This window comes from Chiloscyllium plagiosum, chromosome 10, assembly GCF_004010195.1.
Source record: "Chiloscyllium plagiosum isolate BGI_BamShark_2017 chromosome 10, ASM401019v2, whole genome shotgun sequence".
In the NCBI taxonomy this organism is placed as follows: Eukaryota; Metazoa; Chordata; class Chondrichthyes; order Orectolobiformes; family Hemiscylliidae; genus Chiloscyllium; species Chiloscyllium plagiosum.
In genome coordinates, this window is record NC_057719.1 from 45,902,501 (window position 1) to 45,928,502 (window position 26,002).

Consider the following 26,002-nt stretch of genomic DNA (forward strand, 5'->3'; position numbering starts at 1 on the left):
CCCCACCACTCTCTGCATCCAATGCATCATCCTTAAACTCTTCCACCAACTCCAAATAGACCACATCACCAAGAACATCTTCCCCTCTCCACCCCTCTTTGCCTTTTGCAAGGACAGTCCTTGGTTTGCGCTAATCTCCCTACCAACTCCACGGAATCACCAGGTACCTTCCCCGCAACCAGAAAAGATGCAAAACCTGCCGATACACCACCCCTCACCTCCATTCAGGGCCCCAAACAGACCTTTCAGGTGAGATAAAGGTTCACCTGCCTCTCTTCAACCTAGTTTACTGCATCAGGTGTTCCCGATGTGGTCTTCTCTACATCGGAGAGACCAAAAGTAAACTTAGGGAACGGTTCGCCGAGCATCTCAGCCAGGCCTGCAGGTGCCGACCAGATCTCCCAGTCATCACCTATTTTCCCACTCCCTTTCTGACATGACCATCCTTGGCCTCCTCCATTGCCCCAATGAACCAAACCACAAATTGGAGGAACAACACCTCATGTTCTGTTTGAGCCGCCTATAGCCTGGAGGACTCAACATTCAGTTATCCAATTTCAAATAACCTCCCTTTCCATCCCCTGGCTCCCTTCCCAACATCCCCACCCTTCCACCCTCCCAGTGATTCATTCCTCCCGTTGACCAACCAGGTCGTACCCTCTGCCCATCTTCACCTATCCCGACTTCACCACCCAGTTCCCCCCCGACGCCCTTTATCTGCAGGTCCCCCTACACCCACCCCCCAGTCCTGAAGAAGGGTTACACACGAAATATCGACTTCTCCACCTCCTGATGCTGCCTGGCTTGCTGTGTCCTTCCAGTCTCCTGACTGTCTACACTGTTTCATTATTAACAGCAGTACAAACAAGATACAGTTCATGGACTCAGCCATACCACCTCCAGCCACTAGAGGCTATACGGTTTGGAGGTAAGATATCTGTGTGGTCATATTTTCGTGCCCGAGAAGAGGCTCGTTGTCAAATGCGGCTGAAAGCTTCTCCCCGTCCGGCGGTGCTTGGTGCTGAGCGTCAACATGGCGGATCCGAGGGAGAAAGCGCTTCAGGATTACAGGAAAAAATTATTGGAGCACAAAGAGATCGACGGCCGCCTGAAAGAGCGTACGTTTCCCGAATGTTACTCATTGTTAGTGGGTTGGGGTGTGAACGCGATCTCCAGGTTTTGTGCGATCGAACAGTAACGGGGTCCGGTGCCGACTCGCTTTGTCATGCTGGGCAAAGCCGGGGCCGAGTGAATCGCAGCTTCATGTGCAGCCGGAGCGGGCTGCCCGTCTGCCGGCCTTCCCTCCAGTTCCCGGCACGTACACTGTGATTCATAATCTAAAGTGCACAAGTGAAATGTGGGAAATTGTAATCCGGGATTCGGTGCGAACTGAATGGAGTTTGTTGTGCGCCCCATTGGAAGGAAGATGATCACAACCATCAGCGCCTAATGAACTGAAGCCATAAATTCAAATTCCATCCTGGGAATTCAAATTCAGTTCATTAAACAAATCCGGAATTAAAATTTATTGTCACTCATCTCCTGACTAATTGGATAGATATTGAGGGTATTTGGGAAATAAACTGAATCCAGAAGTGGTTTTGTATCTTAATCTTTCACACAGAGTGCAATTTTTAATAACATGGAAAGACGCTACTTAGTATCGTGCGTGTGCCAACCCTTTGCAAGCTATGAAAGTAGCCCTACCGTTCTGCATTTGCAGAATTCGGTTCAGGATAATTATCCTGAGGCAGTTTTTAACGCAACTTTCATCTTATTTATATTTTAATTCATTTTATAATGTTGCTTTAACTGTGTGGGACACTAACAAAGTTGAATGAAGTACTGACAGGATCTATAAAAGTTCCATGTTAAGAGGTCGCCCATTACTTGAAGAAATTGAAGTATATAGTTTGAAATAAAACACAAAATTAAACCGTTCCTCCCAATATTAATTCCATATTGTAGCCTATGTCTATAACGAAAAAAGAAAATACTGGAAACAGACCAATAAGTAAATGTGAAGTGGAAAGCTAAGTTAATGATTTCTATTTTTGTTTAATTACTGGCAATATGGGAAATAGGAGCAGGAGTAGGCTATTTGTTCCGTCAAATGTATCAACCTCTTGTCTTGAGCATACTCCATGATTAAATTTCCACAACTTGCTAGAGAAGAACTATTCAAAAGATTCACCATCCTGAGTCAATTTTGGTATTGAGACTATTTTCCCTGGCTTTGGACTCTCAAGCTAGAGGAAGCTTTGTATCCACTCCTGCTCTGTCACATCCTGTGAGAATTTTGTAAGTTTAAATGAAATCACTTCTCATTCTTTAAAATGCTAAAGCACACAGACGTAATTTCTGCAGTCGCAGCTCTTGAGGCAAACTTGCCATCCCAAGATCAGTCTGGTAAACATCAGTATTTTTAGTTTGCTGTATAAATATGCTTTGTTGTTGGCAAAGTTTGTTTTGGGAAATTTCCTGAATGTAACACCAGAACAGGACAATTATACTATTTAGTACTGCTTTATACTTTTAAATACTATTTTCTTTGTGATAATATTTATATGAATTTATGGAAAAATGGTAGCTCACAAGATAACTTTCTTTGGCTATGAAATATTTCACAAGTTGTATTTAGTTTTGAAACTTCTCCTCAGTTTTTTGTGATCTTGTGCTTCACATAATTAAAAGGAAGCAGCAATTATTTTTAATAGCAAACTTGCAGCAGAATATTGTGCATAATGTTGAAATCAAATTTCTTTCAAAATCTTTGCTCACACCCTTTCTTCCTCACTGTGCAATTTAACTAATGTACAGCCCAATTAACGAACCTATGGCAGTGTGTTCTTGGTGGGTGGGATCACCTCTCCTGCTTGTGAGAAAATTCACACTCGTGAATAGATTTTGGGGAATATTTTCTGCTACCTCCATCAACTGCAGTTTTGTATATAAAGGGGAAACAAAGATTAAACACAAATCTCTAATTTGATAGACATTTAACCTGCACACTAATTGTAAGGGAGAAGTTTGTTATTTTTGACCAATCTGAAGTCTCGAGTATAATAAGTCTGTGCACTTGCCTGTGCACAATGTAGCACCATCTGACAATGTTTGTGGTGTCTCAAGTATGACAAATGTCACAAAGTATACTTTGCACTCTCTAAAACCAAGATTTCTGTACAGAGTGCTTGCATCCTCAAAATACGCACATAAACACAACAAACTATAAATAAAAACAAAGCGCTGGAAAAAACTCAGGATGTCTGGCAGCATATGTAGAGAGAAAACAACTAACAGTTCAGGTCCGGTGACCCTTTTTCCAGTTCCAAACAAGTAAAATTGAACACAAAAGTCAAATGATGCATTTAAAAATACAAGTGTGATCCTTTAGGAATAACATACAAATGTTTGAAGCTGTGTGAAATGTTTACAAAACACTAGTTAAACCTCAGTTGGCATACTGTTTGATTCTGGTTACCACACTTTAGGGAGGATGTCAAGGCCTTGGAGAGGTTACAGACAGATATTCTAAAATATTGTCAAGGATGAAGACTTTGGTTTATTTTTAATCTTTAATGGAATGTATGTTGCTGGCAAGAACTATATTTGTCCAACCCTAATTGCCCGTCTGAAAGTTATGATGGGTTGGTTTGGCATGCTTGGTGTTGTTAGGAAGTGTGTTCCATGTTTTTCACTCAGCAACAATGAAGGATGCCAAATAAACTTGTAAGATAGAATCATATGCAGCTTGGAGAACTAGTAGACATGATATGGTGCTTCCGTGTCTGCTGTCCTTGTCCAAGGTGGTAGAGGCCCAGAGGTTTGGGAGATGTTGTCAAGGTTGATGTGTTGCCATAGTTCATCTTTTATATGTATGACTGCATCAGTGGTGGAGGGAGTAAGTGTTTAAGGTGGTGATTGCGTTTCCAGTCAAGTGGGTTTTTTTTCCTGGATGTGTCAAGTCTCTGGAATATGATTAGATCTACTGTCATCAAGGCAAGTGTACAGCATTCCATCACACTCCTGATGTCTGCCTTTTTGATGGTGGGCATTCTTTGGGGAATTACTCACTGCAGTGTCTGACCTACCCTCATTGTCATGTAACATGGCTAATGTAGTCAAGCTTCTTGTCAGTGGTAACCACAGGATGTCAGTTGTTGTGGTTTCAATATTGGCCATGTCTTTGAATGTAAGGGATGCATGTTAATCCTCTTTTGTTGGAGATGGTTCTTGCCTGATATTTGGAGAGATTGGACGAGTTGAAGATGCTCTCCTTTGACCAGAGAGATTAAAGAAGATTTGTTAAAAATGTCCAAAATCATGAAGCATTTTGATAGTAACTCAAGACAATTTCCAGTAGCAAAATGGTTACTAATCAAAAGGTGAACATTTAAGGTGATTAGCAAAAAAAAATGAACAAGAGAAAACTTTTTTTTTAAGTGGTTTGTGATTGGGCACGTGCCTAATAGTAACCTTCAATTGAGAATTGAGTCTATGGGAAAATATTATAGGGCAATGAAGGAAGAACAGAAGGTTGGAATTAACTGAATAGCTTTACCGAAGAGTCGACACAGGCACAAACAACATATTGCCTGCATGTATACTGTAAAAGAGAAACTGGAGGGCCTCCTTAATTAATTTATTAATTTTGTAAAATAAAAATTCAAACCCTTTGCTTCTTTATAGTAAGAGAACAGCTGAAAGAACTAACCAAGCAGTATGAAAAGTCTGAAAATGATCTCAAAGCTCTTCAGAGTGTGGGACAGGTAGGAGTTTGATTCTTTCAGCAAAAGATTGGTATTTTTCTACGGTTTCTGTTGAGTATGAATGATAATTTGTTTTTCTCAGATTGTCGGTGAAGTGCTGAAACAGCTTACAGAAGAGAAATGTAAGTATTGCATTTTAATTACTGGTGGCTACAATTCATCTTCACAGACTTTCATAACAAAGCATTTAAAATTATCTTTATTTCTATATAGTTATTGTGAAGGCGACAAATGGACCACGATACGTTGTTGGCTGTCGTCGGCAGGTAAAATATTAAAAATCATACAGAAGTGTTGTGTTTAAACCAGCTATTTTACCATAAATCTCTGGCTGCACGTTTTGTTTATATTTTAAAGGGGAAAGATTTGAGTTCCTAAATTGTCAGCTGGTACCTTAAAGCACATGGGTAAGATAGATAAAGAGAGTCTATAAGCAAGCTTCAAGCCAAAGATTCCCCAGTGATTCAGTGTCTATATTCCAATCAGCTGATGGTTTTGTTAGGGTGCCACAATTAGAGTTATAGAGTTGTACAGCATGGAAACCGACCCTTTGGTCCAACTCATCCGTGCTGACTAGATATTCTAAACCAATAAAGTCTTATTTGGTCCATTTCCTTCTCAACCATTCCTTTTCAAATAACCATCCAGATGCCTTTAAAAGGTTGTAATTGTGCCCTCTTGTGCACCTCTTCTAGCAGCTCATTCCATGCCCTCTGTGAAAATGATGCCCCTCAGGCCCCTTTTAAATCTTTTCCCTCTACTTTAAACCCATGCCCTCTAGTTTTGCACTCCTCTACCCTGGCAAAAAGACCTTGGCTATTCACTCTTTCTTTTTATAAGCTACTATAAGATCACCCCTCAGCCTCTGACACTCCAGGGGGAAGAAGCCTCCTCCTATTCAACCTCTCCCTATAGTTCAACCTCTCCAACCCTGGAAACATCCTTGTAGATGTTTTCTGAACTCCTTCAAGTTTAACAACATCTTTGCTACAGCAGGGAGACTAGAATGTCATGCAGTTTTCTATAAATGGCCTCATCAGTGTCCATGGTGCCCCAATTCCTATACTCAGTGCACTGACCAATGAAGGCAAGTGTGCCAAACGTCGCCTTCGCCACCATGTCTACTTGTGACTTCACTTTCAAGGGCCAATGCACTTGCACCCCTAGATCCGTATGATCAAGGCTTTCTGAGATGACCTTTCTCGCTGTCCAATTTTGGTGTCCTTTGCAAATTACTAACTATCCCTCTTATATTTGCATCCAATTTGTTTAAATAAATCACAAAAAGTGGTGGACCCCGCACTGCTCCTTGTAACACATTCCTGGTCACAGGCCTCCAGTCCAAAAAGCAAATCTCTACCGCCAGCCTCTGTCTCCTATATTCAAGACAATTTTGTATTTAACTGGCTATCTCTGCCTGAATTCCTTGTGATCTAACCTTGATAACCAGTCTACTGTGCGGAACCTTGTCGAATGCTTTGCTGAAGTTCATACAGACAACATCTCCTGCTCTGCCTCCTTCAGTCTTCTTTGTCACTTCTTCCAGAAACTCAGTCAAGTTAGTGAGGATGATTTCCCACACACAGAAATATGTTGACTATCCCTAATCAGTGATTACCTTCCCAATTGTAAATTGTATCCTTCAGAATCTCCTCCAATGACTTAGCCATCACTGATGTAAGGCTCACCAGTCTATAGTTCCCTAGCTTTTCTTTACCATCTATCTTAAATAATGGCACCGCATTAGCCACCTTCCAGTCTTCTGGCACCTCACCTGTTGCAAGGCCCCCAGCAATTTCTTCCCTAGCTTCTCACAAAGTTCTGGAATACACTTGATCAGGTCCCAGGAATTTATCTTCCTTTATGCATTTTAAGACCACCTCTTCTGTAATAGTTATCAGCATTTCTGATGTAGAGACAGGATATCATTCATTACTCATTAAGAAACTTGAGATGCCACCCTAATCATTGTAGGGAGACTAGATTTTGGCAAATGATTGCACTTGGCTATGAAAATGTAGCAAAAAGTAATTCGGCTATACCTTTTAACAGACAATAAATGAATCTTGTCAGACCCTGTACAAGCTGAATTACCAACAGATTTATTTATGAGAGAAATATTTTGCAATGTCAGTAACAATTTGTCAAGGATGAACCAGTCAATGAGAGTTAAAGACAAACCATTAAATTGAATTCTTCTTGTGGTTGCAGACTTTTCCAATTGTAGGCAATTAACATTTTAGGTAATAGTATCCAGACAACAATTGATCCCAATTGTTTTGGAAATATATGCACATCACTAACTATGTAACCAATATGATACCTCAGTGTTCATTGTTAGCACTATTTTATAACACCCTTCCTTCTCTATGTAGTGTTTGCATTGCAAAACCAGCCTGCTAGACAAAATTCTGGTGAATTTCTAGTACAATCTGCACCCTTTCACGTACAACCATATCCTTTCTATAGTCTGGCAACCAAAAGTGCATACAATACTCCAGCTGTGGCATAACTCACATTGTACACTCAATTATAACTTCTCTGCTGTTGTAGAAAATGCCTTGATGAATAAAGCTATGCATCCCATACGTCTTAACCATCTTATTCAGTTGTCCTGTTGCCTTCCAAGGATTAGTGAACATGCACGTTAAGGTCCCTCTGGTCCTCTGTACTTCCTAAGGTCCTACCATTCATTATGTACTCCTTTGCCATTTAGTCCTCAAAATGAATCACCTCTCGTTTTTTGGATTAAATTCCATTTATTATTGTTCTGTATTGTCATGTAGTTTAAAGCTTTCTTCTTTGCTTGAAAATCGATGGTGTGGTAAATAGCGATCAGAAAAATGTACTCATCAAACATCCTACAATTGTCTAGACCATTAATGTACACTACGAACAGTAAGGGACCCAGACCAAATCTGGCGGTTTCCAGTCATGAAAACAGTCTTTGACTATCTCCCTCTACCCCCACCACTCAGCAAAATAGATCGAAAATTATTTAAAGTATCCTGGACACACATAGTAGCATGCGGGTACAGCAGGTAAATAGGGAGGCTAATGGAATGTTGGCCCTTATTTCAATAGGGTTGCAGTTTAAGAATAAGAAGAGTCTTGTTGCAGCTGTACATGGTGCTAATGAGACTGCACCTGAAGTACTATGAGCAGTTTTGGTCTCCTTATTTAAGGAAAGATACCATTGGATGCAGTTCAGTGAATGATCCCTAGTATAGAGGAAATGTCTTCTGAGCAAAGGCTTCTGAGTTCTGAAGAATGGTCATTGTACCCAAAAATGTGACTCCTTTCTCTCCACACACGTTGCTAGACCTGCTGAGTTTCTGCAGCTACTTCTGTTTTGTTTCATATTTCCAGCATCCACAGTTTCTTGTTTTTTTTTAAACAGGCTGGAATTCTACTTGAGTTTAGAAGAATGAGAGTGATCTCATTGAAACATAGGATTCTTAAGAGGCGTGATAGGTTAAGTGCTAAGAAGATGTTTTGCCTCAAGGGCAAGTCTAGGATGAGAGGCACAGTTTCAGAATAATTTGATGCCAATTTGAGACTGAAATAATGAGGAATTTCTTCTCAGGATTGAGTGTCTTTGGAACCCATTTGCCACAGAGAGCTCTGGGGGCATAGTGCTTATTTAAGGCTGACATAGATTCTTGAACAGTATGGGAGTTGAGGGTTATGGGAAAATTGCAGGAAAGTGGATGTGAGAAATGTTAGGTCAATCAGATCGTCTTGAATGGCAGAGCAGGCTCACAGGGCTGAACGGCCTACAGCTGTGCGTATTATGGTTTTCTTGGGCTTTTAGTTTCTTGACTGTTCTCCCATGTTAGACCTTTTCAATGGCCTTATAGACTACATCCTTTATGTTACCCTTATCCACACATCTAGTCACCACCTCAAGAAACTCAGTAAAACCTGTCAGAAATGATCTCCCTTGATGAAGCCATACCAGTTATATTTGATTAATCCTTGTCTCTGCAAGTGGAGAGTAATTCTGTCCCTTAGAACTTTTTCCAACAGTTTCCCCACCACTGATGTTAAAGTGGTGCCCAGTCATCTTGATTCTGATTAATTATTGAATTAGACATTTGTGGACATTGTCAAAAGAATTTCTTGTTTTATTGTTTCTTCTGTGCCACCTTTTCACAAAAACTATACTAAATGAATATATTGCCTAACTTTCCTCATCAATTGCTCCTTCAGCTGTCTGGGCCCCACTCAGTGGAATTTCTTCTTAAATGTATTCACATCTGCGTCCCCTCAGGATTCTCCTATAAAATCTACCTCTTTGGCAAGCTTTTAGTCACCTGCCCAATCTTGATTTGTGGATGGATGTTAAAACTTGTGTGATAATGTCCTGAAATATCTTGGGACATTTTACAGTGGTTAACACTGCTGTCTCACAGCACCAGGGTCCCAGGTTCGATTCCAGCCTCTGGCTACTGTCTGTGTGGAGTTTGCACATTCTCCCCGTGTCTGTGGGTTTCCTCCGGGTGCTCCGGTTTCGATCAGGTGAATTGGCCATGCTAAATTGCCCGTAGTGTTAGGTGCATTAGTCAGAGGAAAATGGGACTGGGTGGGTTACTGTTCGGAGGGTTGGTGTGGACTTATTGGCCCGAAGGGCCTGTTTCCACACTGTAGGGAATCTAATCTAATCTAATCTAATCTAATCTAATCTAACATTTTTCCCAAAAAGTTACACATCTGCCTCCAGGAGCTATCTCACAATGCTGACAAGTACTGCAAGATGCTGTACATGCATGATCATAAATCAAAGTAAAATGTGCAGGCCACTCATGACACAAAATTTAAAGGAAACTTTAGATTTAAATACAAGTTGATATTGCATCAGACCTACTTCCCCTTATATATGTTTGATTGGCTTTCAATCTAACTGAAATGTTTCTTGAAATTTATTAATGTACTGGCTAATACATTAAATTATCTAATCATCTTCTCCTTCAGGGTCTCTGTGCAAAGTTATTTTGTATGTAAAATAGTGTGTATGTTCTCTATTTGACAACTGTTTCAACCCTATTCTTGCACAAATGTTAAAGAAAACTCTACATTTGTGCTGTACAACCATTGACCTGTCCTCTGTTTAAAAGTTTAATTGTCTTCTCAGATAAAAGTTTAAGCCTTGAGCGTAATGGAGGTAAAAATACTTTGTGTTGTAAGCAAATATTACCTAGACATATTAGTGTTGTGGACTGTACACAATGGAAGTAGTCCTTGTAAAATTCCAGTAATCATTTGGTTTGAATATTTGTCCAGAGCGTAGTGTGTGCCAGATTTGTTGTTTTAAAGTTAAAAATCTGTATGATGTGATCGCCTGCTAAAACTGATAAACATTATCATTCGGATTTCTGATGTGATGTGCTGAACTAAACACTGGGATGACTGAGAAAGATGAACAACCAAGACTGCAGAACAAATTGTTCTGCTTCTTTGATGTTCAGTTGTAGAAATACAGCTAAGATGATGGCTATCTATTAAAAATGTGGTCGTACACAAGATATTTTAGAATGAAATATCCCTTTGGGACAAACTATTACAATATATCATAGAATCATAGATTAGTGCAACACAGGAGGCCAGTAGGTCCATTAAGTCTGTTAACATTTTTAAAGAGCAATCCAGTTACCCATCTCCCCAGACCTTTCCCTATATCCTTGACGTTTTTCCTCCAAGTATTCATTCAAATTCCTTTTGAATCTGTATTCTCAACCCTATCACACAATACATTCCAAACTCTGACCACTTTTCTCATCATGTTATGACACTACTCTTGTTTCAATTGCATTAACTTTGTGCCTTCTGGATGTAGACTCCTATGGCTGTTGTAAATAGTTTCTGTATTTTCTAGATTGAAACACTTCATGATTGTCAAATTCCCTTTGGCCTTCTGTGTTCTGAGGAGAATAAGCATTTATAATTATTGTGATGCAGAAGGCACTATCATATTTTTATGAGCAACACAAACTGTTTTGTATCATTTATATCCCATGATGTTTCACAGTTCCATAATCAGATTACTTTAACAATTGAAGAAGGAAGATGAATTATTTTCAACACTAATAGTGTAAGGAAAAATGTTGTTACTCAGCTTTTTTAAAAAAAAATCAAAAAGAAGCCACAAACATGCTTTTAAGAAAAATTGTGTTTTCTGATTTTTTTTTGTTTAATAAATACAGCTTGAAAAAAGCAAGTTGAAACCTGGTACTAGAGTTGCCCTGGATATGACAACTCTGACTATAATGAGGTAAGTGTTGTAAGCCTTTTATTCAGTAATAAAAAAAATAAGCTCAATGAGGCTGCATTGTAATTTAAAATATCAACAATGAGGGTCTCACATTACAGCCTGATGGATTGAAGCTATTCCTGCTTTAGTCCACCCACAATTCTGAATATGTTTCGTTGTTTGAAATGCCTAGATACTTGAAATTAGATGAATCGTTCCAAAATAATGGAATTCCTGTTGCGTGCTTTTATTTTAAGCAGAAAGGTATTCTACTGCAGATTATTAAGGAACTTCTCTGTATTTATGAATATAAAAAAGCTTTCTTGCTACAGTGAAGAATGGAACATTTTCAATGCAATCTACTTGTGTAATAGGTATTTGCCAAGAGAGGTGGATCCTTTGGTGTATAATATGTCTCATGAAGATCCAGGAAATGTTACTTACTCTGAAATTGGTGGATTAGCTGAACAAATTAGGGAATTACGAGAGGTCTGTATGCTAAACTTGTTGCATTAAGATAAATACTTAATTGTTCTATGAAATGGGTTATAACTTGTAATTCTTCTGTTTGGTTTAACATGAAGTTGTTTTGTGTTTGCAGGTTATTGAGCTACCACTTACAAACCCAGAATTGTTTCAACGTGTAGGAATCATTCCACCAAAAGGTTGCTTACTCTATGGACCACCAGGTAAAACAAACTACTCTGGTGTGTTTTCATTAAATTACTTTTGACTAATTAGAAATTGATCCTGTTCACTCTACTGTATTAAACTGAAAAAGTATATACTGTGAAACATTTAAAGAACGTTACCACCTTTGCTACTAGAAAAGGTTATTCTTGGTTGAGTCAAACTTGGTGGTGAATTTCTTTTAGAGAAGGTCTTGCAAAGTGAGCCAATGTACTTCTTTTTATTATTGAATTTGCCTTTACATGTGTCTAGATGTAAGAATATTCACTGACCTTTTGCAGTTGATTCATGCAATTTATTCCACAATATAAGTTATTGTGTGGACACCCCTCACCAAAGAACATGATATAAAAAGAGCACCATATAATTCTGTAGTCCTCCTATTCACATGTCAAGTTCTGCGTATCTCTGAAAGGAGGAAAGATATTGGAAGATTAGTATTTCATGCCCAGTAGACCAATTAAGAGAAGGGCCACAGAGGTCAAATGTTTGACAAGCTGCAATTAGGCTGAGAACTGGTGTGCCACAGAACAACAGAGTCCATAATCCATTCTTCTTTTATCATAGCAAAAAAATGTAAATTGGTAAAGCATATGCTTCTCTTTGTTAAACATATTCTGTTATTAATGAGATACAAAGGAACAGAATGTCAATGTATGATTTTTTTAAAAATCTTTTTCAGGTACAGGAAAAACACTCTTAGCAAGGGCTGTTGCTAGTCAGTTAGACTGCAACTTCTTAAAGGTACTTCAAAAAAACCTAAACTACTGATCTCTCTTGAACTAAATACAGTATAACAATGAATGTTGGCAAGAATAGTTCAGTCATTCCTGAAATGTAAAATCTTGCAACTTTTTAATAGGTTGTTTCCAGCTCCATCGTTGATAAATACATTGGTGAAAGTGCTCGTTTAATCAGAGAGATGTTCAACTATGCCAGGGATCATCAACCATGCATTATTTTTATGGATGAGATTGATGCTATCGGTAAGCTTGTCTGTCTCTGCTATCTACATTTGAGGCATTAATTTTTAGCAAGATTTACAGTTTAATCTTGATTTTCTTTAAAATCAATCCAAATTTTGATGCAACAATCATCTTTCTTGATTCCACCAGCCAAAGAACCTAAAAGCTTTTCTTTTTAAACTTTTCAAATGCAGTAAAACCTATTGCAATAATGTTCTTTTGCAGGTGGTCGCCGTTTCTCTGAAGGCACCTCAGCTGATAGAGAGATTCAGAGAACTCTTATGGAGGTATGGACAGTATATTTGTGATGTAAAGTCTGAGAGTCATTGTGGCAGGTTTCAAAATACGTGGGCATGAGTTTGCCCCGGAGAGCTACCAAAAATCTTGGGTAAATTCAAAGACTGGGGCAAGCAATAAAAAGTAAAGTTGGCCCTGTGAACATTAAATGACAGAACATTTGAGTAACCACTCTTCTAATCACAAGCTGGTTCTGGCTTTGTTGTATGGTTTCAAACCATTTTCTGCCCCTTATTTAGGTGATAATGTTTTTGTGTGTAGAAGTCAGTTGAAGAAAACTTTGCCATCTTGCCGATGTTTTCTGTACTAGTCTTGTGCAGTATGGAGAAAATCCATTCTATTTTGTGACTTTAGTTTAATTTGGAGTGATAATTATTGAGGATAGTTGTGGTTCTCCTTCTGAGAATCCAAATACCCAATATGTCAACATAAATACAGAATCTTGTATTACTCTGGTTACGTCACTGAATAAAGAATTTGGTAAAAGTGAAATACGAACCCGTGAAAATCAAAATGAAACCCTAAAAATCAAAATGTTGAACTTGAAAATCTGAAAGTGCCTTTTATAAAAGTATTATTTTGACCCTCGTTTACGGTGTCCTTTTAAATAACCCTTCATTTGTACTGGAGCGGTACAAAGCGATGCTTACTTCCTAAGTGTTTACTTCTGTTCTTATCCTTCCTCAGTCTGGTAACTTTTAATCTGCCAACTGTGTTTCATAATGAGGTACTTTTTCTCCCCTGGAGACATTTTTCTATGTTCGAGACTGAGTGAATATTTCCAGCCTTCTTTTAACACAGTGAATTTGGTCTTTCTATTCTGACTGCAAGCTTTCACCTGCGATCCTGTGCAGCGAACCTCTGAGACAGTCACCTCAAAGTTGCTTTCTACATTCCAGACTCTGCCAGATTACTTTTGTCTGTCTTTTCAGAAATGACTTATACCCTTCCCATATCACACTCTAACTCCACGGCAACATGAATTATATAGGTCTTGAGTTCAGGTATGGAGTAGATATCCTTGAGAACCTAAAACATGCTCATCTCGGAGGGAAATGAAGTTTGATGTGCAGCTGTTTACAACCTGATGGTATTAACATTTTTAATGGAACATTGGAGACTTGGTCTATCAACTGTTGGCACACAGGCTGCTGCTATTATCTCCGAGCATAGATGCCTTGCAGCACCTTTTTAATAAAACAGTGTGGTCCTCCTTTGATTCCTGCTTACAACAACTAGAGTCTGGGCTACCTTGAAATATTGTGAGGGGTCCAACCTGATCCGTATCAGACTGGCGGCTCGTCCATGATTTTTGGTTCCATATTGGGATTAGGAGTTGTTGGACCTAAAGGCAGCAAGTGGTAGGTGTTGGTGACTTTTGTTCTGGTGTTGAATTTGGTTGGTTTAAACCATGCTTGGGATAGCAATGGCTCTTTCAGTCACCAAGACTTTTCTAGGGGTGGAAGAAGTGACCTTAGAGGTTTTACAAAAGGTGATTAAGGCCAAGCTGCTGGAATTAGCAGACAAGCTGCAGTTGGAGCTGTCTTCTTCCATGAGGAAAGAAGAGGTAATTACAACAGTAGCTCAGCATTTAAATTTGCTGAAAATGCCATCAAAATCTTTGGAGATGGCTAGAATTCAATTGAAAATGAGGCAAAAGACAAGGAATTATGATTAAAAGCAGAAGAGAGTAAAAAAAAAGAGTTTGAACTTCAGAAATTGTCACTTTGACAGGAGTTCAAAAATTTACTTTCTGAAGTAGGGAGAACTTGTGGAAGAGCAGAGTGTTAAAACGGCAAGATTAGCAGCTGAAATGGCTGATGATTGAGTTGGACAATAAAGCAGAGTTTGGCTTCCGGAATCAATTTCAATCCGTAAGGGATAGAAAATGGGGAAACGAGAAATCTTCACGTGGAAAGGGAAAGGTAGATCTCTGTGGAGATCCTAAGAATAACTTACAGGGTGAAAAGGAAACCCTTGATGGGGACAGAGAAGTTAAAAAGCTCTGGTGTTTTCACTGCACTACAGTAGGCCACATAAAATCACAGTGTTGGTGGGTGAGGAGAAACATTGGGAAACTAGATCTAGGAAAACAGGATAAGCCAGTGAATTTTGTTGGAGTGGTAACACAAAGCACAGTGGAGGCTAGAAAGCTGCAGTAGAATGTACAACCTGGTTGGAGGTTGTTTAAGGAGGAAGTGCCAGATCTTCTTAAACTTTACCTTTGCAGGTATATGGTTTATTCGCATAGGCCAAGTTCAGCAGGTAAACAACATTAAGAGACATAGGATCCTTTCAGTCTGTGATGCTGAAAGATAAGGTATTTACTTATGAAGGACTATTGCCAGAAAAGTTACTAGTAACGGGAATTTGCGATGAGACAAAAAGCACTCATTTATGTAAAGTGAGGCTAGAGAGTCCAGTGAAGAGTGGAGAATTTGTGTTAGGAGTACTGAACAACTCTCAACTTCATGAATATAATTTGTCCTTGATAATGATATAGCTGATTCTCTAATAGGGATGCTGCCTACTGTGGTTGAAAAGCCAGTGGAAACTCAGGCAACTGAAATATTGCAGGACACACATCCTGGGATTTTTCCTGACAATGTGGTAATGAGGTCATAAAGTCACCAATTGAAATAACAGGAGAGATCAAAGAATACAGATAGAAAGTTGAAGTGGAATTAACAGAGACCCTATTTGATCAGATGTTTGGCACAAACCGGGACCTGTTATTTGGGGCAGCACGGTGGCTCAGTGGTTAGCACTGCTACCTCACAGCGCCATGGATCTGTGCTTGACTCCTGCCTCGGGCGACTGTCTGTGTGGAGTTTGCACATTCTCCCCGTGTCTGCGTAGGTTTCGTCCGGGTGCTCCGGTTTCCTCCCACAATCCACAGATGTGCAGGTCAGTTGAATTGGCAATGCTAAATTGCCCATGGTGTTAGGTACGTGAGTCAGGGTAAACATGGGTCTGAGTATGTTGCTCTTCGGATGGTCGGTTAGGCTGAAAGGCCTATCTCCATACTGTAAGGAATCTAATCTAATCTAAAAAAAGATGATGCAGACATCTTTAGCTCAGATAAATTAACTGAGTTACCAGAAAGTTGAAAACTTAAAGCAATTGTATCAAAAGGCATACACAGAAAAGGAATCTGAATGTATCGCTGAATATTATTACCTTAAATGTGATGTCTTCATGAGGAAATGGAGACCATCACACATTCAGGCAGATGAGAAATGGGCAGAAGTTCATCAAATCGTATTGCCAATGGGGTATAGGAAGGAGGTGTTGCGAGTGGCACATGAGCTACCACTTAGGGGTCATTTAGGGGTGAGGAAAACACAAACTAAAATACAGAAACATTTTTACAGGCCTGGACTGCACAAGGATGTATTGACTTTTGCCAGACATATCATACCTGTCAGGTAATTGGAAAACCACAGGCAATGATAAAACCCACACCTTAAGATCTATTCCTGCATTTAAGAAACCTTTCACAAGAGCCATGATTGATTGTGTATATCCCCTACCTCAAACAAAAATAATGGATGTGTCGGCTAGATTTCTAGAGGCCGTCCCATTATGCAATATCACCACTAAAAGGATCCACTAGATACGGACTACCGACAGAGAGAAAATCACATCAAGAGTCAAACTTCACGTCAAAATTATTCAAGGAAGTTATGGACAGCTTGGGAATAAAACAATTCAAATCTACTGCATACCATCCAGAATTGCAGGGACCGCTAGAAAGTTGGCATCAGACATTAAAGACCATGTTGAGGGCTTATAGTCAAGACAATCCAGATGATTGCTGTTTGCAATCAGAGATGCACCAAATGAATCTATCAAATTCAGTCCATTTAAATTAGTTTTTGGGTATGAAGTGAGAGGACCATTAAAAGTGATTAAGGAGAAATTGGTAAGTCAGAATTACTTCCAGTGATAGATAAACCTTTAAAAGCTAGGTTTAGTGGACCTTATCAAGTTGAAAGGAAATTAAGGTGAGCTACTTGATAGGGACTTCAGACAGAAAAAAATCTGTGTGTCATGTGAATATGCTCAAAAGGTATTTTGGCAGGGAAGGGAAGCAATAGGAGAATGTGTTATTGACAACACAGAGGGAAGAACCAAGTTCAGAGGATTCTGAACTGGACATTCCTAAAATTAACGTGGACAATGAGGATGTCAAAAATTGGGATAAATTGAGTTACCTTCCAGAGGAAAATTGAAATAACCTGAAAGAGTTATTACTATCATATGGAGGGAATGAGTGGAAATCAGCTGGGAGGTACTAACCTAATTGTGCATGATATAGGTATAGGAGCTGCAATAGGCATCCTTATAGGCATAACCCTCTAAAGTTGGCGCAGGTTCAGTGGAGATTGAATGCAGTCCCAGACGGCATAATTGAAGTAAGTGATAGTGACTGCAGCTCACCCATGGTAATGATAAAGCCAAAGCTTTGCTAAAGTCAGATGGTACCCAACGGTTATGTGTGGATTATCGCAAACTCAGTGCAGTTACAAAGACTGATGCACATCCAGTTCCAGGTTTGGAAGACTGTGTTGAGAAGGTGGGACAAGCAACTTATATTTCTAAATTGGACTTGCTCAGGTGATACTGACAGGTACCTTTGTCAGAAAGAGCAAAGGCAATTTCAGCTTTCATAAAGCTGTATCAGTTTAAAGTCATGCCATTTGGCGTGAATAGTACGCCAGCCACATTCCAGAGACTAACCAATAAGGTCATGGCCAGATTACACAGCTGTGTTATACATATATATCAATGACCTGGTCATTTTTAGTCACACATTGAAGGGACATTTACAACATTTATCAGACTTGTGCGATCAACTTCGGAAGGCAAGCTTGGTGATAAACGTGGCTAAAAGTGAATTTGCCAAAGCCCAAGTCACCTTCCTGGCCATGTTATTGGACACCGGCAAATGCACCCCTCGGGATACAAAAACAAAGGTAATTTGGGAATTTCCCATACCATCGACAAAAAGAGCAGTACTACGGTTCCTGGAATTGAATAGATTTTTTTCGAAAACTTGTATCAAATTTAAGCAGTGTGGCTGCTCCACTCACTGAATTGCTAAAGAAAGGCAAGACGTTTCAGTGGACAGCAGACTGTCAGAAGGCATTTGACAGCCTGAAAGGTGTGTTAACTACTGCCCCGGTATTAGCCACACCTAATTACGCAAAGCCATTCAAGGTGGCTGCCAATACAAGTGATGTGCGTGTTGGTGCTGTGCTCCTGCAAGAAGATGACGAGAAGTTAGAAAGATCTATTGGGTATTTCTCCAGGAGGTTGAACGTTCATCAGCAGAAATATTTGACAGTTGAGAAGGAGAATTTGAGCTTGATGTTGGCATTGCAACATTTCAGCGTTTTTGTTACCAGTAACATATCCAAGACAATCATATACACTGATCATAACCTATTGAAGTTTGTGGAGAAATTTTAAGGACAAAAATGTCAGACTGTTTAGAAAACTTGTTGTTACAGCCATTCAATTTGGAAATTGTACGTGTAGCAGAACAAGAAAACATGATTGCTGACGCCTTGTCAAGACTTGAATGAGGAACAGGTGTTCGGTGGCAGGAGTAAAACATATAGCTGTGCATGTTTTAGTCATTGACATTACATAGTCAATGTAATGTATACATGTGATTTAAAGTACTAACAAAAACTTTTAAAGCGTTTTAAAATGAAGCCATTTTTGGATATTGATGGTTTTTTTTTAAAAGAGGAAGCTGTGACAAAACTGCTCCTTTATCAAGGTTATGCAGTCCTTGGTTTTTTTTTCAGAGAGTTTGTAAACTACACAGACTCCAAAAAGTCTGGGGGGGGTTGAAGGGTTTTAGGGCTAATTTGATAATAGCTAACAGATCAAGTTTTTTAAAAAAGTTGTACAATAAAAGGGGTGTGGCCATTTCTCTCAGCTCAGCTTTACTCTGGTTTGTATCTTGTTTTAGCAGAGTAGTGGAAAGGCTGCTGGACCCACAGAAGCAGGTCCAGGCTGGTACTCTATCTCTCGGACTTCTATCCTGTAAAAATTTGTTGTTGACTTTACCTTTTGTGCCAGGGTGTTTATGGGAATTTGGTATTTGGAACATCGTCATTAAGTTGGGATGATCTATTGGGTTTTTGGAGAGGTTAAGTTATTCAGTGTTCTGTTTTCATGAAGTCATTTTGTAAATAAATTCTGTTTTGTTTTAAAATAAATGGCTTAACCAGCTCATTCTCCTGGAATACCCACTTTACACCTGCTTAAAACAACTAGCAAAGTTGGGGTCTGGGCTATCTTCTTGAAATGTTTTGAGGGGTCTGGTCTTGTCCATAACAAACGTTTCAAACGATTATGCTGCACTAAATGGTAAGAGGTTAATATGGTACAGTTCTTTTTTTAAATTTTGTCTCCAATCTGACAACTAATTACTGTTTTGTGAATCTCATTTGGAATGGAACATTTCCATTTAAGGAAAGCTGACCTGAGAGGTTGTTATTGTGGAACTGTACCTACAGAAAGACTTACATTGCATATCAAGATCCAAGGGAGAGATTTTGCCATTCGTATTATGTCAGTTTGCAATTTATTTAATTGAATCCTTGAAATGTGAATCATGTGTCTACTGTACAAAGTTATAACCTTCATATGTGAGGTCACAGTCTTAACATGACATGAGTTTTTCATGAGCTAAAAATACTTCATTCATTGAAAGTAGTAATCATTTTACATGAGGTACAAAGTCAGTTTTATACTGTCGCATGAATGAGTGACATTTATCCATGTACTAGTCCATATTTGCCTTGAGACTAAGTGTTTGTCTGCCTGCCTTCATGTTCATAACCGAACTGCATTCCTTTGTAGCTATTGAATCAAATGGATGGCTTTGATACTCTTCATCGAGTTAAAATGATAATGGCTACAAACAGACCAGATACATTGGATCCTGCTTTGTTGCGTCCTGGCAGACTTGATAGGAAGATTCGTAAGTATGGCTGTTGTAGTTGAGATTGGTTTTCAAAAAAAGTATGTCCAATTGAAATTTCGCAAGACAATACAAGTAAATATTCTTAACATTTCTAGATATCGAGCTTCCAAATGAGCAAGCAAGACTGGATATTCTGAAGATCCATGCTGGTCCCATCACAAAGCATGGGGAAATAGGTATGTTAAGATCCTCCACCTTTCTATTTTTACCAATTAACATCTGTTGCTTTTCTGAGTATGTCTTATGGCTTAGTAAAAGTTTTAATGATGAAACCTCCATTCTGTCGTTGTATGATGGAGCTTGCTAAGACTCCAGTATACTACAGAATTCAATGTTGTCAAAAACTTGTGAATATTATGATGAGCTGCAAGGCCTGTTTCTGTGCTGTATGACTACGATATTAGTACATTTTGCATTGCAGATGTTTTAAAATCTGTTCAATATGAAAATTAAGAATTTTAGTAGTAAACTAATTTTTAAAAAATTATGCTGGTAGTTAATGGGATTAAGCACAATGTATGGTTATTAGATAAATGTGCTCTGCATTACTGTTCATTAGAATCATAAAAGAATTGTGGTGATCCTGATGGTAAAGTCAGATCCCAGAATGAAATCTGACTTGATATATTTTATTTTGTTTCTTTAAAATTAACATGGCAAACTTTTGTTAAAATGTTCAAGGCTGCAGATGTTTTTTAAACAATAAACAGTTTTATTCAACAAAAGAAATTAAACAAAACCAAGCCAGGCTATTGAAATATAATATAGTTTAAAAGATTTCAAAACATGACCAAATAAAATCCCCAACACATCATGTTACAAATGCTCAAAACTGCAGAGAAATTTTACTTTCCTATCAAATCTGTTTAGTTGTTACTTAACTGCTTCTCAGTTCCAGTTTTGTGAGCTGTGAAGCCTTTTCCTTGAATATTCATACGATCAAGAGTTTAGACTTTCACAGTCTTAATAATCTGCGGGATTCCAACCAAACAATCCTGGTCAGCAGTTTTGCAGAGTACACTCTTCCACTGAAGTAATTTATTCCCTAAACTGCTCTTAACAATCCCCTTCTCCTGGGAGAAACTACACTCACATCTGACTTCAATCAGGTCCTTTTCAAAATGCCAAGTTCTCCAATCTCTGGGTTTTTCTAAGCTAAGATCAATACTTGATTATCCAAAACCAAAAAGAAGCCAATGACTTTTTAATGTTTTGTCATTAAACCCCATAATATAAGTAAACTTGCATTGACAGTACAAGAGGCCTTGTCGTCATCTCTGTGACATATGCAGGTTTAAAATCATGATTCTGGTATATCTCATGTTAACTATTAAGCACCTTAACAGAAATTACCCTTTTGATGGGTAATTAATTGTGATATTGTTTTACATGGTGATATAACTGCAACTTCCATTACCAACATGAGTGGCACTAAAAATCCAAGGCGGAGAAGAGTTGAGGAAATAGCAGAGAAGGGAGGATTGGCACAGGATTGTTTTGACTCTCCTGTTGATTTTCTATAGTATTATTCAAAGAAAAACAGGGAGTTGATAAAATTCCTTGCCAGTGTTCATTTCTCAACAAAAATACCATAACACGTTATCTGGTTTATTGCGATTCTTATCTTTTGAGACCATATTTTATGTATTTAACAAGAACAGTAGTTAGAATTTTTTTAAGAGCATTGGCTACAAAAGTACAATGTACACCATTCCTATTTTTCCTGATTTTTAAATAATGAGCAATAAAGTAATTCATCTGTGATGTTACTTGAAATATAAGCTGTGCATCTGCCCTGGTGTTTTACCAGTGAATCCCACTCCTTGCCAGGTTCTGATAGCTAGTTTCAATTAAAAAGTTAAAACTGAATATATGGAACTTATATGTGAAGATTAAAGAAAAGCAATACTTTTGCATGCTATTTATTAGATTCTACAGTGCCAGGCTCTTGTCTTCGTTGACTTTTTTCGTTTTTTCATCTTCAGTATTTCACATCTGTTACAATGTTTACACATCCGAAGGACATCAACCCCATCTGCTCTTTTATTGGTTAGTTACATGCAGAGCTTCAAAGTAGGTCCACAGGTTTCAGATACAGTATATTTAGGGAAAATAATTAGCAGTTGTCAGTTATCATGCAAGTTGCTGCACGCTGTGGACCTGATGGAAATAATAAAATGGCTGTGACCGTACTTTTTAATCATTAAATCTATTTGCGCAATTACTTTATACTATAGGAACCTGTTTTCATTGTCCTGCATTTTTACTATGTTAAGAAGCACAGTATAATAAATGACTTAATCCAAAAAAAGACAGTTTAGTATCCGAAGGAACGTTTTGTTTCTTTTATGTAATCAAAGTAACGATAAAAAGTATCTTCCACTTTTATTCCTTAAGGTTTCAACATGCATTCTGAAGGTAGCAATGAAACAATGCAGGGTAAAGTTCTATCTATCATGAATGGGTGTAACATACTTAAGTGGAGTTCTAAATAGTCAGAGATTGCAGAGCTCTGGGATGCAAAAGGATCTGGGTATTCTTGTGTATAAATTTTAAATGGTATGTATGTAGGTACGGCAATTAGGAAAGCTAATAAAATGTTATCATTTATCACAAAGAAATTGAATAGAGAAATAGGGAAATTTAACCAGGTATTAGTGAGACTGCATCTGGAGAGTTGTGCCATTGTATTTAAGGAAGGACGGAAGTAAATACACTGGAGATAGTTCAGATAAGGTTGACTAGACCATTAGCTAGAATGAGGGTATTTGTCTTATGAGGGAAAGTTGGATAGTCTAGGCTTGTATAGACTGAAGTTTAGGAAATTTGAAGTGACTTAATTGAAACAGACAAGACCTTGAAGGGTCTTGACATGGCAGATATGGAGAAGATGTTTCCTCTTCTTGGAGAATCTTAAACTTGGGATCATTTTTAAACATCAGAGATCACCCATTTAGAATAGGTGAATTGTTTTCGCTTAAAGGACCATGAGTCTTTGAAACACTCTTTCTGGAAAGATGGTGGAAGCAGAGTCCTTGAATATTTCTATGGCAGAGTTAAATAAAGTCTTGTTAAGCAAGGGTGACAAGTTTTCAGAGATAGATAGGAATGTAAATTTGAGGTGACAATCTTAAGATCATGATTTTATTAAATGGAGGAGTAAGCTTGTGGGATGAAGCCTTTTACTGGTGCTCCTAAATTGCATATTAACTACATAGACCTTCTTTAAATAAAACAAAGTTCTGATGAAGAGTCACCAGGCTTGAAATGTTAACTCTGCTTTCTCTCTGTGGATGCTGCCAGACCTGCTGAGTTTGTCCAGCAATTTTTGTTTTTGATTCAGATCATTCTTTAAATACGTAGCAGTATTAGGAGATTTAGTAAGAGAGTATTGCTACAATTCAACAAAAGTATTGCTAATGGATAATGGCTGAATGTTATGCATCATGGCTGCTGTATTTGCTTCCAACCATCTTCCAATTTATGGGAGTGGCTAAAGGAGAGGGGGAGGTGGAGGTGGAGGTGGAGGTGTTGGGGTTAGGGGCCTCCATTAGTGTCCACCTAAGTGCCTTTTCCCATGAACACTGTTTTACCCTTTAAAAAGCCTGGGCCTGCCAACTGTCTTACCTTTAATCCAGCTTCCGTAGCCTCCCCTTCTCCAAAGGCTGACTATAATACCTGCAGTGACCACTACTTTAGCACTGCAGAACTGCTGACCAATCTTGCTATGGGTGAGAGTTGCATCCCAGATGTGGGCACAAACCATGCCTAACACCATGCAGAGTGGAAAAATGCTTGAGGTAGGGGAACATAGTATGCTATAAAGTCCGCAGTGAGAACGATATCAAATACTGCCTGTCCAGCATCAAACAAAGGAAGAAAACATTTATAACACAATTTTAATGGTGACTTTATTTACCTTTTTATAAATTGATTCATATTATTAATTTTTTTCAAGCTAAAGCACTTCTTTGGTTAATTTTACAGATTATGAAGCGGTTGTCAAGCTGTCAGATGGATTTAATGGTGCAGATTTGAGAAATGTCTGCACTGAAGCAGGTATGTTTGAAAGTAATTTAAACTTTTGCCATTGGAATATATTTACCATTTATTACATACTTCTTTTGGTATGCTGTAAAGAACAATCTTAAATGATTATTCTGAAAAGGAAATGCTAAGATGTCATTTTTTTAAGCCATTTTGAAACATTTTTGTAATCTTATGAGTTGAAAGTAAATATGTATTTTAAACTTTTCTTGTTCAGGTATGTTTGCAATCCGTGCTGATCGTGACTATGTTATCCAAGAGGACTTTATGAAGGCTGTTCGCAAAGTTGCTGACTCGAAGAAGCTAGAATCCAAGCTTGACTATAAACCTGTATAAAATAACCCACCTTTTTAATCTTAATTGTACAGTTTAAAAGGGTTTAAAAGCATACAAACCTTAAAAGGGAGAGGAATATGTCGGTGGCTCTATACTGTAATTCATTACAAGTGTATGTTAATATGCTGCAGACTGTAGGTGACCACTAACTTTCATGTTCTGCTGCATTATATACGTACTGACTTTTTCTAAGGCCACGGTTTGGCTGCTAGAAAAAATATTCTGTTGAAAATAATTTTAAAAAGCAAATGTTAGCACAGAGACAGGTCTGTCTTAACAGTGTAATGCATTCTCTTGTATACAAATGACACTTAAAGCCTTTGTGGTGTGACGGTCAAAATACAGATTTATAGGTTTTTGATGAATTTGATTCATTTTCCCCAGGCCTCAATAAAATTTAAATTTACAAGAATTTGACCAGCTATTTGTTGAATACTTATGTAACACTTACAGATCTCCTGTGGCATTTTCATGGTGAATCAGAAGTTTTGAAAAAGTGTATTTTATTATCATTAACCAAGGACATTGATTTATCAACATTAGAAACAGACCTCTGGGAACAGGATCTAGGATATGGTATGGCAGGGTGGAGAATTAGACATGGTGCTACAGAATTTCTGAGATGTGCTCGTAGAAGTACTTAGACCACTTGCCCTTTAGTGTACTGTTTATATGTTAATCAACTTGTATAATATTTAATAGAAATAAGTTTCCAAAAGAAATATAAAAGATTCTCACTTCATAATTACTCAGTTTCTAGGCTTTTGTACAGAAAGATTTCATTTCGCCTCATCACTTATTCTGAAGAGAATGTGTTTTAGCTGAATATGTGTAAGCAAAATAGAAATGAGTAACTATGAAAGAAAGATAAACAATTCTTTTCTGTGAATAAAGAAATTATGATCATAAGTGATAGTGATCATAGGTGTTTTCTCTTTGCACAGTTTTTAAATATACAACAGCATTAAATAAATATAATCAGTTGTATGAAATTAAACTTTGACAATTAAATTTCTGTTACATTGAAGTCTTAGACACCAGCAAATTTTCATAGGGTGAGAGGGCTTGTCCTTCTACCTGTCAGCATTTGCTGATGCACACCTTTTGCAGTCAGAGACTCAGTAAAGTGTATAAATTCAAAATGCACACAATCAAAAGATCTGACTAATTGTTGAGGATGAAAAATGTCAGTAATGCTCAGGTCTTTACGATTGGTGAAGCTTTGAAGTAAAAGTTTATTTTTCAAAAACATTAAAAAGTCATTCAATAAGTATTATCATAGATTTTCTTTAAAGCTTTTTGTAAATCTTAATTCAAAATATCTAATTCAATGTGTTTGAACCATATTTCCCAATAGAAATACTTTATTTTAATTATACCTGATATGAAAGATAAAAATTGGCACAAACTGGTTGTATGAACATATGAAATAGGAATGGAATTCAGTTCTTCGAGCCTGTTCCAGAATTCAGTGAGATTATGCTTCATTTGTTTTGAATTCTCCATTTCCATTAACTTCTGAAAACCTTAGATTCTAGTTAGGCAAAGGAATCAATTTCTTAAAATTATTTAATGACACAGTCTCACTGCTTTCTGAGGTACAGAACTCCAAAGTGTCTCAGCCCTCTAAGAGCATTTCTTC

At 38.0% G+C, this 26,002-nt stretch overlaps 1 protein-coding gene across 1 annotated transcript; it reads left to right on the forward strand.

Moving 5' to 3' along the window:
- Window positions 1-967: 967 nt before the first annotated feature.
- psmc6 (proteasome 26S subunit, ATPase 6) lies at window positions 968-24,772 on the forward strand. Its single transcript, XM_043697658.1, has 14 exons — window positions 968-1,118; window positions 4,690-4,769; window positions 4,852-4,891; window positions 4,983-5,035; window positions 10,973-11,040; window positions 11,394-11,508; window positions 11,621-11,708; window positions 12,392-12,453; window positions 12,572-12,695; window positions 12,900-12,961; window positions 19,854-19,974; window positions 20,073-20,153; window positions 23,965-24,036; window positions 24,242-24,772. The coding sequence occupies exons 1-14, from the start codon at window positions 1,034-1,036 to the stop codon at window positions 24,358-24,360; spliced, it is 1,170 nt and encodes a 389-aa protein (XP_043553593.1). The 5' UTR covers window positions 968-1,033; the 3' UTR covers window positions 24,361-24,772.
- The last annotated feature ends 1,230 nt before the right edge of the window (window positions 24,773-26,002 follow it).

Excerpts from the sequence above, each read along its gene's own strand:
- psmc6 (XM_043697658.1), top strand. The coding sequence starts at position 1,034 with ATGGCGGATCCGAGGGAGAAAGCGCTTCAGGATTACAGGAAAAAATTA. Across the intron at positions 11,041-11,393 it reads ACAACTCTGACTATAATGAG|GTATTTGCCAAGAGAGGTGG; the intron begins GTAAGTGTTGTA and ends CTTGTGTAATAG. Across the intron at positions 12,696-12,899 it reads GGATGAGATTGATGCTATCG|GTGGTCGCCGTTTCTCTGAA; the intron begins GTAAGCTTGTCT and ends GTTCTTTTGCAG.